A 19,355-nucleotide genomic window follows, 5' to 3' on the forward strand; every position below is an offset into this window, starting at 1 on the left:
CGGCCATGGTTCACTCTAAACGTCCTAAAATGGCTTTTTCTCAATTTTGAAATTTTACAAAAACACGCCATTTTTAAACGTCTGCTACAGCTCACCACAAAAACATTTCGAGCACAACTTTATATCATTTTCTTAGTTACAATATGGATAATAAAATATGTTAGAAGCAATGAGATATGTGTTATTTTCTGTGAGATACGGAAGGTAAAAGATGGTCCATTTTGGGCAAGACTTATGCCTCCACAAGGTAAAAATCCGCCATTTTGAAAAATGGCCGTTGCCATGGCAACAAATAACCAGGCGTCCAAAACTTACCCATTTTTGTAAGTTTGGGTCAAGGCCTTACCACCACACAAAGTTTGAGAAAATTTGTTTTTTTTAGTTTGGCCACTTTTTTTCTGATTTGCTTGGTTTTTACAGACATCGGCTCTTAAGTGTTTTGTGCGTTGTTGTCTTTTATACCATATTTTTCGTTACAAAAGACAGCCCGGCCGGGCCCCGGTTTGGAAATGTGACCTAAGCATTAGGAAATTGCATAATGTTGCATGTTGCCTCCTGCATTAAGGGCAACTCACGGATCACGTTACGTTTTCATTCTCCGTCTCTTTAACTCAAAAGTATCGTAATCGTAGATTGTACTCTGACGATGATCAGAATTATCATATTTATTTCAGGACATCTATGGAGGCTTGCACAGCTTTTTACTGGATCTGATTAGTAAGATCGGGATCGTGGTGTCTATCACAGGCCTGACCCTCACTCTTATCTCCTACCTGATATTCAAGTAAGTTGTTCATGTCATGCAGGTGATTGGTATTACTAAGAAGATATAACACACTTTGTTTCCTCGGATGTTACATTTATGTAGTCATGATGTATTATAGGATTTGATTCTATAGCAAGGCTTGTGGCCAGGTATGCCCTTGGCGGTAGGGTGTAGTATGAGGTCACCAGGAAGCTGTTTACTGTGCTAAATAAATAAAAGACCATTGTGCAATACCGGAGTTCATTACGCCATACTGTCGTGTAAGTATTTATCTATTTTATGAAGCAATTGAATCCGGTATTTTTCAATGATCATGTGCTAAAGTTCTAATACATTAAATACAAAAACAATGTCGGAAGTCTAAAATCTCCAGTTTCTCTCTGTTTTAGGCAGCTTCGTAAGACCAGACCACAGCACATCCTCACCAACCTGTGCATCGCCTTACTGGCGACCCTCATCCTCTTCCTGACCGGCATCGACGCTACCCACTCCCCAATCGGCTGCACCGTCGTGGCGTTTCTGCTGCACTACTTCCTCCTGGCTGTGTTCATGTGGATGGCAGTGGAAGCCTTCAACATGTATCTGGCCTTCATCAAAGTCTTGGGGGCACATGTTTCCAGATTTATCCTCAAGGCAGCCATATTTGCGTGGGGTAAGTACAGTTCTTTTTTTTTAACAAAATGTCACATTGGTTCTGCTTACAATACAGTGATGTGTGTCTTCAACGGGATGATTTGGCCTTTTTTAATACTCCTGTTAGATTATTACATTGCCACACTGAACTTTATTCAAGAAACATACCATTAAAGACCTAGTGCATTTTTTGCATCAAACTCATGGAAATTTGTGCATCAAAATCATGACACGACACAACACACAACCAAACTATAGTAATAGAGAGGAACTAGCAAGAATAGCCAAATTAAGCAATTTGAGTAATCTTTGATGTTTTCAGGTCTTCCGTTGGTCATTGCCATCGCTACTTTGGCTGTGGATGTTCCCAGCACCTATCCTGGACAGGGAACCTACAGGAGCAATAGCGTGTAAGATACGGTTTTAAAATAATCGGGTTCCCACGCTTGTAATTCATTTGACATAATACCCTTTAAGTTTGCAAATGACAGGTATGGCTATTCAGTTATCTTGACAGACATAACCACCACATGTTTGATAGAGCATAGATTAGGAAAACTCATGCCAAAATGTTAGTCTGCACTATCTGAAATGAAAGAAAGAATATAAAGAAAAATCTTAATTTAGGCAAAAGAAATAGGAAAACATATGCATCATATATAACATTTCCTTTAGCAAACTATTAATATGAGATGCTTTGTTCATGTAGTTATTAAGCGATCGAAACTTAAGGTTTTCGAAAATTTTCTATCGAGAAATATTTTGATGAATAATTGAATCGTAACGCTCCAGTATTAATACAAATGATGGCCTCAGACGTACAACGTGCTAGCCTGGAAAATAAGCATTTAAAGCGAAAAAATATAGTAAGATTCAAGTTTGAAAACGACGATTTTTTATCTTTTTATTTTTTGCTGCATGTTCACTCCAAAATATCAAGGACATTATTTGAGATACTAAACGAGGCAAATATTAGCAAAATTAGATTGTCTCTGTTACCTATCAAAGACCTACCCAGGTACAGGTACTTATGTGGAAGTGATGTTTGCCATTCTTGTTCCTACTGACTAGTTGCTGGCTGCAGGGTAACCAGCTGTACTACGGTTTCCTGTTGCCTGCCGGACTGGTACTGGTGTTCAACACCATCGTGTACATCATGGTCATCAGTAAGCTGTCCTGTGGAGAGAGGACCGACGGTCAGTTGTGAATAAATGCTTTTCCAATATGTATAATGTTATGTTGAAGGAATTATTCCTTTTCATTTTTTTTCCTTTCTCTTTAGTTAAAATTTCTTTAATAATGCACTTAATACTATATTATACGTATACCCGGCCTGTATCGTGCACTTGACCAGACGCATTGTAGTGCAATTGTACAAAAAGGGAAAGGTGCAAATATATGAATATTGATAAATCTTCTCAGGAAAAATCGCTCATCCCGGAAGTGGTGCGACGAAGCAGAATCTGCGTATCGCCATCGCCATCATGGTGCTGGTCGGACTCACCTGGATCTTTGGAGTCTTCATGATCAGGTTAATAATCTGAACCTGTCATATTGCCGCGCTCGTAAGGGTTAGAGTTTCAGATATGGATTTGTTAGTAGGATTTGTGAACATGATCAGCCAAGAGATTTATTCTAGGATCCCTAATGCAGTTAATATATACATTCGATCGTGTAAGGGTAAGGGAGTAAGTGTAAGGGAGTTTGGTATCAAGCTTCGAAGATGTCAGATCTGTAACTACTTTAGAGATTTGGATCTAAAATTTAGATATATAAATGTGGCTTGAAAAGGGTTGTAGATCAGAATCCGCAGTTCAGAACTGTACACATGATGAGATAAGGGATTTTCGTGAAATTATTCATGAAATGTGTATAAATTGTTAACAAACATCACAAGTGTCAGAACGGAAGCCAACAACGACAGAAACCACATGCAATATTAAGATCTTGATCTCTTATCTTTTTTTCATTTGGTCTCTTAGCTCGTATTGATATTGATGTATCCATAAATCCGTAAAATCAAATCAGTAAGAATCACGTCCACATCAATTTTATTTTTTAACGATTTTATTTAAAGATCAATATTTTGTTGTCTTGCAGTGACGGAAGGATCGTCTTTTCCTACTTGTTCTGCATCTTCAACTCCCTGCAAGGATTCTTCATCTTCATCTTCCATTGCCTCCGTCAAAAGGAAGTCCGGAACCTGTGGTTGAAGTTAGTAGAAAAGTCTATTGCTGACTGCTATACATCATTAGTTTGGCAGCATTTCGTCTTTTTTCATACAATAGATGAAGGCCATTCATCCAGTGAAGAACGTCATTTTTTTCTCTACAAATCACGAGACCAATGATATCAATACAAGATTTGACTCACCAGAAATTTTCGACTGAATCACTCAGTCTTCCTCAGCTATCTGACCCAAATGCTGTGGACACGTGATTTTTCCCAGGTGTGACGTCAGCAAAGGGTCAAAGGTTGTCTGAAATCGATATCGCCCCCCGTCCCGGTTGAGCGATGGTTGAAGTGCCCTGATGCATATGGCCTCTTTTATGCCTCGGGGGGCTATATCGACTTCAGACAACCTTTGACCCTTTGCTGACGTCACACGTGGGAAAAATCACGTTTCTACAGCATTTGGGTCAGATAGCTGAGGAAGACTGAGTGATTCAGTCGAAAATTTCTGGTGAGTCAAATTTTGAGTTGGAGAGAAGGTTTTCATAATGTAATTTACCAACTCAGATGAACGTTCATGCTGATATCAATACAAGTAGAGCTGATAGGCATCACTGTTATGGTACGAGAATTATTCAAAATGTAGTTGTAGGAATTCAATAAGGTATAATTGTATTTGGCTTAAATGGCTCTGTTACTTGATGCAATGCCAATGGCACCCCATCGTCAGATTTTGATGAAATTCATGTTGTTATTATGTTAGATAAAACCATACTTTCTTTAAAACCAGGTTTTGCGGATGTCTCGTGGACGATTCTCGTGCAACCAAGTACTCGACAGGAACGTCGTCGTCAAACCCAACTGATCTGAATACGGACTACAACTCGCGGGGACAGCTGAGAGGCAATGGGGTACCCATGAAAACGTATTCGGAATAGTCTGTGTTAAAAGTAATTTTGTCACAAATACATAGAACACAGACGGAAATAAAACACTTCCTAAATTACATCCAATCATAATGAGTATCATTCAATGAACAAAGTTTAAGATGTTGGTACAAAATATAAACAGCGTATAAGTTTTATACGATTTATTCTTCCAGTCTATGATCCCGGTCGCCATTGTAATCAAGTATCCCTCCACCGGCACTCCAAATCATTTTACAAGCCTAAGGACACACACACAAAAGTATGATGAATTTCAACTGTATGTAATAATGAATCTATGATTGTGCACTTATTGCCTCCCAAAGACATTTTTCAGTCAAAATCTATATTTCAATTAATATGCTGAAACAGGAACTTTATACGTAGTAAACACTGTAACTTCGACAGGAATTAATAGATTCGAACCGCGAAAATCATGTACTAATTCACATAATTAATGAGAAAATTGCATAATACCCCAGATTATCCATACTACACATAAAGGATAAAGTTATCACCAGATATAAATAGTTAAAATTTTGACATTGTCTTTATTAGTAAAGAGAATCGAAGATACTTTTTTATAATTTTTGAAGAACGAAGTTCATAATTTGAGTCTAAACAGGCATAAAGGTATGTAGTTTTTTAAAGAGGAGATAAAGAGACATATTTATGTAATTAATGAGGTCCAAGGCTATAGTATAGATTTATTATATATGCAAGCTAGTTACCCGCTGTGATCCCCGGGGGTTCCACAGACCCACTATTATACATGTCAAACTATTTACACAGATGATATTTTAACGGTGTTTTGAAAGTAGGTAGCTCTAATTTTAACTAAACGACAACTTTTACTTTATTTGAATTGTGAGATGATTTTAAAATGCCAATTCTAAATTTTGCTGTATTACATTGTAGCTATAAAGGTTTTTTCTCGGACTGACAAGAGATGATATTCAATGCAATTGTCAGTCTTTATTACAGAATATATTTCTTTTTTGCCTCTAGCCGTAGAGAAACTTCGTAAAATAAAGACGCTAATTGAACATGTTTCCAAAAGAATTGGCATCGATTTTAGGGTTCAGCCAAATGTTTTGAAATAGAATGTTTTACGTTATATATCCCGTATATACAATTGATTTTATACATCTTGATTTTATCAAACGGCTTTATTATACGTTTTGTTTTAAAAAGTTCTGTCATTGGGAACGCTGTTTAATCTCATCCACATTTAAATCAGTTGAGTCTGAGTGTATGTATAATGGGAAAAAATGTTTCTTGTTCTGTTACAACAAATATTATGTTACTTTAATACAAATGTTAAATGCAAATCAAACACTAAGCTTTATTTTCAAGTGCAGTACATACATACACATACTAGTAACTTGAACAACTTTAGATATAAACAAAACTAACTAAACTAAACATAAAAAATGTCTATAAACACTACAAGAAGTACACATGTTTAAAAAGAAAAATGGGACTACAAAACTACATTCTGCTTTTTCCAACAATTGTCTTGAAATATGGCATCTAGTTAAGAACTACAAACTGCGACTATATCATTCTAGAACTAACTTGGCTTTAGTTTTCGAATACTTCTCTTCTCACTATCATTCGGAACTCACTATCATTCGGTGCCCAAATCTAACAAAACAATATAGGTAAGTAAATGGGTGTGATAATTTATTAGGGTGATTAAGAAAAATCTAACAGGATCCATACAGTTTCTGGATTTTGCTAAGAGTAAGAAAGAACTGTCTTGATCCTGGGTAGAAAGAACTAACAAACAAATGAAAAACTGTGTTAGAAAAAAAATGAAAAGCTGTGTTACAAAAACTTCATGCTAAGGAAAAGCTTCATCTATAGCATAAAAAGCTACTTTGTAATCACCAGAACTAAATTCTAACAAAATACAACAACAGGAAGCTACTACTCTCCTATTGACAGGTTATCAAATTTTGTTAGCGGTAGCAACATACTTTCATCAGAATACTCAGGTTACTGTGCAAAACAATGTTTCATGTTTCCTTTAAAGGCCCCTTATGTCACTTTTTACGCAAAAATTTGAAATCTTCTAATAATACAATGTACTAGATTTTGATGTTACCATCAGATACTATCCCTTTTCAACACATTTGTGTCATTATTATACATTTTTGACATGCATATTTTTTGTTGATTCAAACAGCCCCCAGTTCCCAGTGCCACCGGTTTGGCCTTACACTAGGACAACAACAAAAACAATTACAGTGGTTGGCCCCCTAGGGTGGCTAATTAGTCTGGCATGCCAGGCTAGATAGACAGGGGCACATGTCACAAGATTAGCTTGTTTGGAAACACTCATATCTTTTACATGAGGTGGAATATAATTATCTACTTAGTGCACTTTGTTAGTCATCAATAAACTGTGGTCATTACCCCTTCAAAAGAGATCAAAAATCTGGTAAACGATTAGGTCTTTAGGAAACTTGTAAGCTGTCGACTGACACCCCACTGGGAGGTAGGCCACACGACCGGCCTGGACAATACCATACGTTCGGTGTGGCCAGAGGTTTGAATAGAAGATCATTCAGTCTTCTATCATGCTTTTTTGGAGCAAGGATGTTGTATTTTTTTATGGCTGAATATTGCTCTGGAATACTAAAGGGTTAAGTCAACTTACTATGAAAAGAAAAGACTGGAAAATATACTTTTTGTATTGTCAAAAAGTTACATAATGGGCCTTTAAGATGACTCTTGTGATGGTTTGCAACACTCGGAACATTTTAAGAATTATGCCTAGTGTGAGTCTGCATGTGTTTCTTTAGACTGGAACGATGACGGAACTGCTCGCTGCACTCCTCACACCTGTAGGGTTTCTCACCAGTGTGAGTCCGCATGTGTGACTTCAGATTACCCAACTGACGGAACTGCTTGCTGCACTCCTCACACACGTAAGGTTTTTCACCAGTGTGAGTCCGCATGTGTTTCTTCAGACTGTAAAGACAACTGAACCGCTTGCTGCACTCCCCACACATGTAGGGTTTCTCTCCAGTATGAGTCTGCATGTGTGACTTCAGATCACCCATTCGACTGAACTGCTTGCCACATTCCTCACACTTGTAAGGTTTATCCCCTGTATGAGTGCGCATGTGAGTCTTCAGACTACCCGGCTGAGTAAACTGCCTGCTGCACTCCTCACACCTGTAAGGCCTCTCACCAGTATGAGTCCGCATGTGCATCTTCAGACTACCCGCCTCACTGAACTGTTTGCCACATTCCTTACACCTGTAGGGTTTCTCACCAGTGTGAGTTTGCGTGTGTTTCCTTAGATTACCCAGATCCGTGAACTGTTTGCCACATTCCTCACACCTGTAGGGTTTCTCACCAGTGTGAGTCCGCATGTGTCTCTTCAGATCAGACAGCTGACAAAACTGTTTGCTGCACTCCTCACACATGTAGGGTTTCTCCCCTGTGTGAGTCCGCATATGGGTCTTTAGATTACCCAGATGACTGAACTGCTTGCTGCACTCCTCACACTTGTAAGGTTTCTCCCCTGTGTGCGTGCGCATGTGAGTCTTCAGATCACCCTTCCGACTGAACTGCTTGCTGCACTCCTCACACACGTAGGATTTTGCAGTCAGCATTCCACCGCCAAACTCCCCTTCCAAACTCCTTTCCATGTCATCAGAGCTGACTCCACTTGATGCCATGCTGGTGAGAATATCCCAAATGACTTCTGAAACAGAAGATACAAACAATTTCTTGTACGGCCTAGTCTATTATGGCACAGTTACATTTACCATAGGTCATTGTTTGACTTCTATGCCAAAGGATTTTCAAGCAGGATGTAACTGAACCAACTGCGAACAAGGTTGCAGTTCTTACAACTGGTAAACACATTGACAGTTGGTCTGGCAGTGTATCAGAGGGCCTGAAAATGTTCGTGAACATTTCTTGACACGGAATAGCAGGGCATTAACTGGTGACACACAAGTATTGACATAAGAAACACTGCTACAGATGGCAAACGTATCGTCAGGAATACTTAAGACATTCTGCTGCAAAATTCCAAACATCGGAAGGTAAGGAAGGAAGGTCTCCCCGTGCTCTTGCCCGAGCGTAGGGTGGTGCCCATCTCCATTTCGTAGCCCTTGGGCGACACACAATTGTGCAATGCACTACAGTAGGGGGCTGGTCCGCTGGTAGTGCTGTGTATTTGACCTTCACCCACTCTTTTTCATATATGTGCTGAGTGCTAAGCAGAGAAAGAAGTGTGTACCATTTTTAAAGTCTTTGGTATGACCCGGCCGGGGTTTGAACTCACGACCTCCCGGTTACAAAGCGAGCACTCTACCAACTGAGCTATTGCACCGGTAGATGAAGACAACACGCGCCATTTTCTCATTAATATGTAACTAGCAGCGTGCACTCTACGCTCTGATTGGTTGACCTCATATGACCTGCGCTCTGATTGGATAGAGCCAACTTTGCCGGCAGAGCTGCAGAATTTGTTTGTTGGCGAAGACAGTTACACTACCGTACTTTCTACGTGTTCCTACCACTACTTAGTAACATTACATTTAAGAAATTCATTATTAAGAAGTTTTGGGGAAATGTATGTATCCATATGCCGATTTGTGGTGCCTTTCGTTAGTTTCGCGTATTCAAGCAAGCTAGCTAGAAGTGTCAGCGAACCACGACGTGGATAGCGAACTGCGGCGTGGATTTTCATGCAACCCGCCCGCTACAAGACCATCAAAAACAAAAACGTAGTGGTGAAATCTAGTAGTGAAATCTTGTTTCTTGTCCGACATCTGTTGTTTCTATGATTTCAGAGTATTACATAAAAGAGGCTGCAGTACAGTTCACCACCGCATGAGGTCATGATGTCAAAATACCGGGCATACCGAGAAGACAGGTCAGCATTTGCTAACCAAGGCAGAATATTTCTCTCCAAAACTGTTTTCTCCATTATTATTTTTGTGAAATTTAGCCAAGTAATCATTTATTAGATCTTTAAACAATGTAAACTGTGCGCTATTTATTTTGTCTGGGTCTGACGCTTCCCTCTTCATCTCAATGAAAAGTGGCCTGTAGGCCGATTTGAACTTCCTATGAATAAAGAATGGTAATAAATAGTTAATAATAAAAAAACACCCAATTCTAGATAGTTGGTATTGCAGATCCGACACAGGGCCTGCAAAACATTAGTGAGTTGCCCCTGACACAGTTGGGATAGGAGGGCATGAAATAGAGGGCCTGCACAGTATTAGTTACCTTCCCCTTACACAGTTGCTCTACAATTAGTGAACCTCCCCTGACACAGTTGGTCTTGCCGAGCATCAGACACAGGGCCTACAAAACATTAGCGAACCTCCCCCTGACACAGTTGGTCTTGCAGAACATCAAACACAGGGCTTTAACAAAACATTAGCGAACCTCCCCCTGACACAGTTGGTCTTGCAGAGCATCAAACACAGGGCCTACAAATCATTAGCGAACCTCCCCCTGACACAGTTGGTCTAGTAGCGAATTTAATAGTGGGTCTGCAAAGCATTAGTGAACCTCCCCCTGAAAAATAGTGCGGATAGAGAGTTACAAAATCATATATGATTATCCGATCATGAGTTGTGCATTGAGACGTCTATTCAAATATCCAGAATGGTGACTTTTCGATAATAAAATCTTGATTTGTGATAAATAAAAGATATCGAGGCTGCACTTGACCACCGCATGAGGTGATACCGCCCAAATACCGCCCAAATACCAACATGACGGCATTTGGAATCCAGTTCAGACCATTTCCCTGTATCACAGTGATAACCACATGCCAAATGGTCTGGTACCTGTCTTCATTTAGATATTTGCCCCATATGTTCAGCCTCCTATTATGAAAATTCTAGGTATTGAATATGTCTTCTAAACGTTAACACTGTAGTAAATGTGCAAAGATTGAGTGTAACAAGTCGTTCGGTGTGATATAGGGTCATATAGCTAGCTGCCGCCGCGCCGAGTGCCTGCGAAGCTGGTGTGTTACGCCGAATGTCGGTTATATCGGCTATACTGACACAGATCCAGCATACAGTACTTTCCATTGGCAATTTTGAAGTGAATTCATATTCTGAATTGTGATCTTTATCTAAAACAAGTAGTCATGAGCGACAATTCTCCGTGAAGTTTTATATTTTGCAGATTGGGAACAGTAAGGCGAGGTAAACAGTGTGTGAGCATTATATAGCAATATGATATTGGCCTCACAGAATACATATTTCTCAAAGCCTTGCGATTGGTCCTCATAGAATAATTTGTTTTCCCGTTAATTGCAGTGAATAAAGCTTGCTTTGGAATGCATTTTCTTCGTGAAATTCATAATTAGTTTTCCTTCTTCTCACAATAGGCAAGTAGTGGTCAATTTTTATCTTCCCTACAGTAGCAATACTTTCTAAGTTCTGGATTCGTGTTCAGGACACAGTCGCTTTGGTGTCCATACTTGTTAATTCTACTGATGTCTGAAGTAACAGTCATGGAGTCGTTTCCGAGCTTTTCCGTGATGTGAACATTCGCTTCAAACAGTGCCAGTCCCGGCGTGGTCTCTACTGTGATCTGTACATCTCTATACGTGATGCCGGTTTGGTTATCTGGTTCAGCCGCCTCGGCATGGGTCACGTTTACAATCGACAGTTGGTGGCACAGACTCATGTAGGGCTTGATGAGGGCGTTGATGTGTGCAACCAAGAACTTGGCAACCTTCGTGGCGACACTGCCCTCTGGCGGAATAGATTTCCACTGCAGACAGGCGCACCAATGCGTCTCAATCCCCGCGTCTTGACAAGTCCGGTTGGCGGGGATTTTTGTGAAGAGACTGATCGCCCGAGGTAGACCGTTAGGCGCCGGTAGGTGCGGATCTTTGTGTCCTATAACGTCAGCTAACGTAGCGTACATGTCAAATGGTGTGGTCAACCTGTCCGAATTTTGCTGCAAGGTTTTCAAGACCTTCGGGTGGTTGCGATTGATGCTATCCGGGAGTACAATAGACATAAAAGGCAGTCTTTCCTCTATTTTCCCCTGTAATGTTTCCCTCATGTTTCCATACCTTGGACCGTGATCACTAAAGACGACCATAATAGTGTTGTTCAAATGCCCCTCCTCGTACAGACCTGAGAGTAGGTTCAATAGATCCTGCTGTACCAGTTCGATGATATTCAGGTCATCGTGGCTGATCTGAGTGAGAAAAGTGAACCCAAACCGTGGCCGGGAACTCTCGTACGCAAGGTGAAACTCCTTCAGGTAGTCAAACATCATAACGTGCTTTGGGACGGACCCGTAGCAAAATGTGGGCCCTTCGTCTATTTTGTGCCAAAATGGCCGCATGTAGTGGTCCGTGGGTTGTTCTTTGAATCCGTTTAAACGTAGGTTAAACGCGGCAAAACCGGGCATGTCTTCAGCGAACTGGGTGGCGTATCCTTTCTTCTTGTACTGTTTCCAGATAAGCGGGTACACGTCAACAAATTGTGAATTCTCCGTGTTTCTTTTGACGTTCGGTAGCTCTGCCTCCGTGTGGCCTGTGAGGATAGGTATGAATGCACCTGCGGTCGCGTCGCCTACTATGTTATATCCTCGAAGCACAACGGCGCCCATTTCTTTTGTCAAATAATCGTAAACCTTCGGCAATTTCCGCATGAAGTTTAAACGAGATGTCGAGTCGAAACCGAGCATCAACACACTGACGCCTTGAAAAGGGTTCGGGCTCACTTTCAAAACGGGGCGACTCTGTGGTACCAGTAAGTTTGGGTTTGGATAGATGTGAGAGAAATACCTTTCAAACTCTCCACACTTCACTCTAAAGAAATCAGTCGTGACGTTAAAATTCAGCCGAACAGAATCACTCGTGTCCACAACCCTCTCCTCTACTTTGTTTTGGAATACAGCCTCTTCGTCGTCGATTCTGTGGAAGGACCAAAGTTGGCACTTGTCGAACTCCGGGGCTATGTGTTTGTGAACTTTGACCATGTCGACTGTGACCACGCCATCTTGTATGGTGAACACGTCGTCGCGACCAGTGCAGGTGAAGGGGTTGATATCGTGGAACCAGTGCGCTATTTCAGGACGGTTTAACTCTAGATGTGGTTGCTTGCAGACGACTGTTTCCAATTCAGTGGTTGGTGCCACCATATCAGCCCGTCTCCACTCTTCGAACGAGTAAACTACTCCTTTAGTGATGACGTTAGTACGTACGTTTAGACCTATGAAATACTGGATATATACCAACACCCCGAGAAGGAAGACTATGGCTATGCACAGTCCTCGTGTAACGTTCTTCAGTCGGCGGCGGTTGACATGTGTAGACTGTAGCACGTTGTACGCCATAGTTTTTACATACGCGACTCTAGTGGGAAAATGCAGAGATGCCAAATATTTTCGTACCGGTGCAACTCTTGGACCATTCTCTGCGGACCGGCTTTGGAGTGTTTCAGTCGCAGATTTTTTTTTGTCTGGCACTCGATCTGGTTAGCCTGTCTTTCTGATACTTCGTGGTGAATAATTGAAATCCATACCGTGCGCTGAGCGGGAGGCTGGGCGGGCGGACACACTATCACCGGCGGAGAGATCAGGTAGCCACAGCGGTCTGTTTCACCGGGCTCGTACCGGAGTCACTCACCTTCTGTGTTCCCAGATCTTTGCCCTTTTGTTCCCGTCTCATGTTTGTACAACGGCAGGTGATTTGTTCGTTAGAGTACAAAGAGCAAAACGTGCGGGTGGAGGCCGAGGGTACTATGATCTCCAAGCAGATGTAAGGATCGGCTCATTCTCATTGCCCGAGGCGTTTTGCAATATTTATATTTCAATCATAAAACTTGGTATGGCTGAAATATAGTGTTATATTTCAGAAATATATTGTTTTCCCTCATGTGTCTTCTCCCTCTCCTTCTCCTCCCACCATTTCTTCATTTTGGGGGGCAAGTGACATGCCATTTAGCATCATCATTTTCTTTGGATACGCGCTTTTAGAATTGTTTTATTTGGCTTTTTTGCCATTTCAGGCAAAAAAAATGTACATTTTGGGATCTGGAGCCCTGGTATAAAATTCAAATGACCTGACATTTGGTAGTGGTTGGCTGGTGTTAGCAGTGGTCGTGGCGTGGTTGTCAGTCAAATTTCACTCAAATTTGACTCAGGGGTAAGGAAGGTAGGCGTGGCCTAAATCTGATCTGACTGTCCCAAAACTTCAGCCAACCTTGATTTGTTGGTGTTCGGGGGAAGGTTCTGAATGTGTGACAGGTGCTTAACTCTACTTACGGGGAGCATGTGGGGTACCGGTCGTGTGGCGCAGTCGGTAGCGCGTTCGGCTCACACCTGAGAGGTCGAACCCAGCCCATGTCACCGATCTTGTGCCCTTGGGAAAGGCACTTAACACGACTTTTCTCACCTCACTCAGGTGTAAATGAGTACCTAGCTTCGGTTAGGGACGTCCCTCGGATAGGACGTTAAATGGAGGTCCCGTGTTTGGGGAGAGCCACACCCCACGCACGTTAAAGAAACCACCGCACTTTTCGAAAAGAGTAGGGGACCTTCCCGGTGTGAGTGGTTCAAACCTTACAGTCTGGTCTCAGGTTTGACATCTTTGAAGAGGTGATAGTCACCTGTTATGTCAATCCTTCCACAAATGTGGTAAATCGTCATAAAATAAAATAAAAATGTCATATGTACCCTGACAAAGGTCATACAGACTCTCGATGCGACTTTTTCATCTAAGAAGCTTCATTAGTATTTTCCATTCGGCTCAGATGGCAACGTAGAAAAGCCATCTAATCCAGTAAATCTATCATAGATCATGCCAAAAATTAATATCATAAGCATCTTTTTGGTTTTATAGAATCGACTTATCTGTACTTTTGAAAACTTTTTGTAATAATTTCCAAATTGGTTTGACAGGAAACAATAATGTAAGTTATGACAAAAAGGGCTAAACGTTCTTTCCAACACTGAGTAAATTGGGACTTACCCAAATTTTCGGCCCACGGAATGGACCCTTCTACTGCAGCTTCCGGGACGTGACGTCGGAAACACGTGATTAAAATAGAAGTTCCAATTTACTCAGTGTTGGAAAGAACGTTTAACCTTTTTTTGTCATAATGAAGTAACCAAAACAGATGAACTTTCATACTGATAATGTAAGTTGTTAACTAGTGAATGTCCGTCGATCCATCACGGTGGTCAAAATTGGGCCCCGATCTCCCCACCTGCAGTAGAACCCGAACCGTGTTCGATCTGACGTAATTCGAATAGAACGGTGTTCGAAATGGGGTCACTCGCGGTCATTTACAGTAAACGTGCGTCTTCCGGCCCCTTTTTACATGTGTTACCTCCTAACAGAAAAAAATCCACCTTTTAACAAATATAAACCATTTCCTGGACAACTACATGTCTGTCTTCATTTTGTAGTGGGCTGGAACATGAAACGAAGCTACTGTCGTTATCGTGGGTGACCTTGAAGATCGCAATGCTTGTACTCGCCAGCCTAAATAAACACTACTCATATTCATGCCGTATGACATGCGTCCAAAACTCGTTTAAGATTGGAAGCATGGAGAGTCCAATATATCTCATTGACGACTCAAAAGGACCGTAACGGGTTTGTCCAAAATCGAGTCTTAGGGATTTTCAAAAAAGGACCTTGATTTTCAATTATGAGCAATTTAGTGCAAAAAATGTCAAAAAATGCTGTTTTTTCACATTTATGTCGACAAAAACTATACTTAAAATCAGAAATTAAAAAATTCCTAAGACACGATTTTTGACTTGGGGTAATATACGTAGCCAATCTTAAACGGTGTTTGCCTAAAAACATGACTCGGACTGTCTCGGACCGGCGCTCCGAATCCCGAAAAAAATCGTCTTTCGGAGCGAGATTTTTAAAAATTAATAATTTAACGTAAATAACTAACATTTAACCTATGTAAAGACGATAATTTCATTTTATTTTGACGGAAGTTATCCTTCAATTCTACTTGTTTATTTTCAAGTGGTTTACGGGTAGTCCCAAACTGGCCAAACTTGCGTCTTGTAACCCGATACCTTTTCGAACCCCCCTAGCAATGGGAAAGAATACTGTAGTGACAGACCGCCGTGCATATGAAATTATTGTCTTATGCATTACGTTGACGGATTCTTAGCATGAATACATTGTACTTGGTGAGGGGAAGCAAGGAAGCTATCTACACCAGGCCACACTGATCATCGCTCAACAAAGACGTCGGGCGCTATAAACTTCCTGAAACTTCTGATCAATTTTTCACGATATCTGTTTGTTTGGTGAGTTGGGGCAGACTGCAGCAGGGCCATCGAAATTCCATGCGCTTTAATTTATTGTGTTGGACTGAAGAATGAGCTCTGGAGGTGTTAAATCTGCATTAGGCCACAGCAAGTAAATTTCATGGATGACATCTTCCGCAGACTCCAAATCTAATGCGAGCGGGCGAAAAAAAAACAAGGCGGGCCGTAAAAAACAAGGTTCCTACATTGTAAAATTTTGACTCAATCATGGTACAAATTGTTTTGATTCATTGGGAACATCACTATACACAGCCAGTATCACATATCACTGCATCAAAGTAAGAAACAAGACATTAAATTAGAGCCTTTTCTTGTCTCCTCTCTTCATAGTTATCTGCCATCCACGTTCCGGCATGGCAACAGACATCTTTGCCCATTTTCGGCATGTTGACCACTGTCAGAAGGCAACAAAATTTCTTGTTTTCTTTCCAAAATCAGGCGAAAATCAATGCGCGCGCGGATGCCATCCATAAAAATTACTTGCTGTCTCTAATAGAGACACATAAGAACGATACAAAGAGTCAATTTTTGGACAACGTTAGTTTAATCAATCCTACTCCATTGCAATTGTTATTCAGAAGTGGAGGTGCCAAAATATTACACCAAACGAATGTGGAAGCAGAGTTTATGGTGGTGTTACAAATTATGTGGGCCGTTTTAGCACCAGCCATAAATGTCAGAAATGAGATATAATTGCACATTCAAATATGTTGAAAAGTGGAAGTAAATAACAACTTGACAAGTACGTTTTTTTTTTCAATCAAAATATTTGGTGCCCCTGTAATGAGTTCTGATGTACTAATTAGTCCGTGTAGCTCTTACCAGAAGTCTCATTTCCTTATCATGTTAACACCAGGATAATCTGGGAGATAAATTCATATGTCACAAATTCATAAGAGATCATAATAAGACTGCTTAGTTTTGAATTCTTCTCAAGCTTTCCTTGATCAGTTGTTTGTGAATTTTGTCCGTCGGCCGTGGTCAGGTAAGGTCTAGCCGTTCTGCTTCTTGTGATTTTCGGGAAGGTAGCCAAAGGATCCGTACAATTTCATTTTTAGATAAATAACCCTTGAATATCTAGTTTTATGTTTCTTCATTTTATCAAATTGAAACCCAGCACCGACTTTTTGGCGGTAAATGACAAAAACGTTTTCCCAAAACGTCCACTTTGTTCAACTGCGTCTAAAATAAGTTTATTGATTAATTGATATCACTAAACAAATGTTTCATTGTGCACTGCATACCATATGGGGTATTATGTAATTTTTTCGCAAGGAGACGTCGTCCTCTTATTAGTGTAACAGTGAAACTGAGCTTTATTTTTCAGGATGCCCGTAGACCAACTCAGGACTACCTGACCTCATCCAAAACATCGGGTTACTAGAACTCAACACAGACCTGAGAAAGATTGAAAAATATTTTAGCGTGAGGTAAAACGAGAACAGATGCAGGTACAAGAGCGCTACAATGGAGAAGGATACAGGTACAAACCAGTCTACATCAACTAGTACTAACATAGATGGGAGAGTGCTGGACGGGGTCGAAGCAGTCTACATGAGCGTGGTGTCTTTGCTCGGATTCGTTGGAAACATCTTAATCCTTACCCTGATCCTGAGGAATAAGACGCTGCGAAACTCTTCTAATATTCTCGTCGCTAACCTCAGCTTGGTTGAGCTTCTCGTAACCTGCACAGAACCGTTTCACGTAGTCGCCATTGCTGCCAACGGCTGGCCGCTTCCAACAGCCGTCTGTGAAGTCGTGGCCTTTCTTTCTATCACTGGGATTATGTGCTCTATCGTTAACCTAACCATCATTGCCGTGAACCGTTACGTCCTAGTCGCGAGGTCTTCGGACGACTACCACCGGCTGTTCTCCGATAGGAACACCGGACGTGTGGCCGGGCTGACCTGGGTGTACACCGTGTCGTTCGTCGGTGTCTCCCAGGCCGCGGGCATGACTACGGGCTTCTACGAGCTGCCCAGGAAGTGTATCGTCCTCGGAAACTCTTCCACCGCCAACGTCAACTTCGTCAAGGTATGGGTCGGCCAGATCGCCGTTCTCTCCGCTCTTTCAGCCGTGTTTTACGCCAAGACGTACTTGTACGTCCGACGGCGACGTCAGGAACAGACATGTGACGTAATCATCAAGCGGCAAAGAGAGAGGGAAGAGAAACTGACAAAAACACTCTTCGTCATCTTCGTCCTCTTTTTCTTGACGTGGTTACTGTCTACGTTAATTGTAGGTTTGCACATGGTCTCCTCTGTTTCTGTTCCTAGTGAAATTCTCCGACTCGGTTCTATGCTGTACTCGACTAACGTAGTTATAAACCCGTTTCTCTATGGCTGGAAAAACCAGAACTTGCGCTCGGCTGCCAGAAACATGATGAGAAAGAACGCAGTTGGCAGCGTAGATACGTAAGGGTTCTATGTCATCCTCTGCAAGATATCATTTCGAACGAACAACTATGGACTAACGTCTGTGAGAAACAAGGGGCAGTACCTGTACCTTACGGTACAAATCGTATTCTAAGTCTATGATATTGGGATTTTCTTGTACACAATCAGTAATGCCTCACTAAGACTGGTTGTGCAAAAGAAAATACCGATATCCTATGTTCTACCAACCTGACATAACTCTTTTCGGATATATCTAAAGTCCCTGTCACACATTTAGGACCTTCCCTTGACCACCAACCAACCAAGCTTAAGGTTGGCTAAATTAGTCTGGCCGGATTTAGGTGCAAGCAGTAGATAAAGAGTTAGCAAGCTGTTGATAAACAGTTAGCCAGCTGAAGTTCAAAAGTTAGCGAGCTGTAGATAAAAAGTTAGCGGGCTGTAGATAAAAAGTTAGCGAGCTGTAGATAAAAAGTTAGCGAGCTGTTAATAAAAAGTTAGCGAGCTGTTAATAAAAAGTAACGAACTGTAGATAAAAAGTTAGCGAGCTGTTAATAGAAAGTTAGCGAGCCGCTAGACAAAAATTAGCGAGCCGTTATAAAAAGTTAGCGAGCTGTTAATAAAAGTTAGCGAGCCGTTGACAAAAAGTTAGCGAGCTGTTTTAAAAAGTTAGCGAGCTGTTAATAAAAGTTAGCGAGCCGTTGACAAAAAGTCAGCGAGCTGTTATAAAAAGTTAGCGAGCTGTTAATAAAAAGTAAGGGAGTTGTAGATATAAAGTTGGCGAGCTGTTGATAAAAAGTTGGCGAGCTGTAGATAAAAAGTTAGCGAGCTGTAGATAAAAAGTTAGCGAGCTGTAGATAAAAAATATTAGCGAGCTGTAGATAAAAAGTTAGCGAGCTGTAGATAAAAAAATTAGCTAGCTGTAGATAAAAAGTTGGCTAGCTGTAGATAAAAAGTTGGCTAGCTGTAGATAAAAAGTTAGCAAGCTGTAGATAAAAAGTTAGCGAGCTGTAGATAAAAAGCGAGCTGTAGATAAAAAGCGAGCTGTAGATAAAAAGTAAGCGAGCTGTAGATTCAATGTTAGCGAACTGTAGATAAAAAGCGAGCTGTAGATAAAAAGTTAGCGAGCCGGTGATAAAAAGTTAG

At 41.1% G+C, this 19,355-nt stretch overlaps 4 protein-coding genes across 4 annotated transcripts; 2 read left to right on the top strand and 2 right to left on the bottom strand.

Moving 5' to 3' along the window:
• Positions 1 to 674: 674 nt before the first annotated feature.
• LOC109483010 (adhesion G-protein coupled receptor G2-like) lies at positions 675 to 5,618 on the top strand (the record flags this gene model as incomplete). Its single annotated transcript, XM_019785968.1, has 7 exons — positions 675 to 784; positions 1,156 to 1,418; positions 1,722 to 1,809; positions 2,471 to 2,595; positions 2,822 to 2,930; positions 3,500 to 3,613; positions 4,362 to 5,618. Coding segments are annotated over 7 exons (957 nt in total), but the record flags the coding sequence as incomplete, so codon positions are not given.
• A 1,006-nt stretch (positions 5,619 to 6,624) lies between these two features.
• On the bottom strand, positions 6,625 to 8,219 carry LOC109483013 (zinc finger protein 239-like). Its single transcript, XM_019785970.1, has one exon. The coding sequence runs from the start codon at positions 8,190 to 8,192 to the stop codon at positions 7,266 to 7,268; it is 927 nt and encodes a 308-aa protein (XP_019641529.1). The 5' UTR covers positions 8,193 to 8,219; the 3' UTR covers positions 6,625 to 7,265.
• Positions 8,220 to 10,658: 2,439 nt separating this feature from the next.
• On the bottom strand, positions 10,659 to 12,998 carry LOC109483014. The gene has a single exon (XM_019785971.1). It carries the CDS (start codon positions 12,847 to 12,849, stop codon positions 10,891 to 10,893), a length of 1,959 nt encoding a protein of 652 aa, XP_019641530.1. The 5' UTR covers positions 12,850 to 12,998; the 3' UTR covers positions 10,659 to 10,890.
• Positions 12,999 to 17,283: 4,285 nt separating this feature from the next.
• LOC109483012 (melatonin receptor type 1C-like) lies at positions 17,284 to 18,234 on the top strand. Its single transcript, XM_019785969.1, has one exon. The coding sequence runs from the start codon at positions 17,284 to 17,286 to the stop codon at positions 18,232 to 18,234; it is 951 nt and encodes a 316-aa protein (XP_019641528.1).
• The last annotated feature ends 1,121 nt before the right edge of the window (positions 18,235 to 19,355 follow it).

The sequence above is a fragment of the Branchiostoma belcheri genome, unplaced genomic scaffold (genome assembly GCF_001625305.1).
Source record: "Branchiostoma belcheri isolate BF01 breed outbred unplaced genomic scaffold, Haploidv18h27 scaffold619, whole genome shotgun sequence".
Classification (NCBI taxonomy): domain Eukaryota; kingdom Metazoa; phylum Chordata; class Leptocardii; order Amphioxiformes; family Branchiostomatidae; genus Branchiostoma; species Branchiostoma belcheri.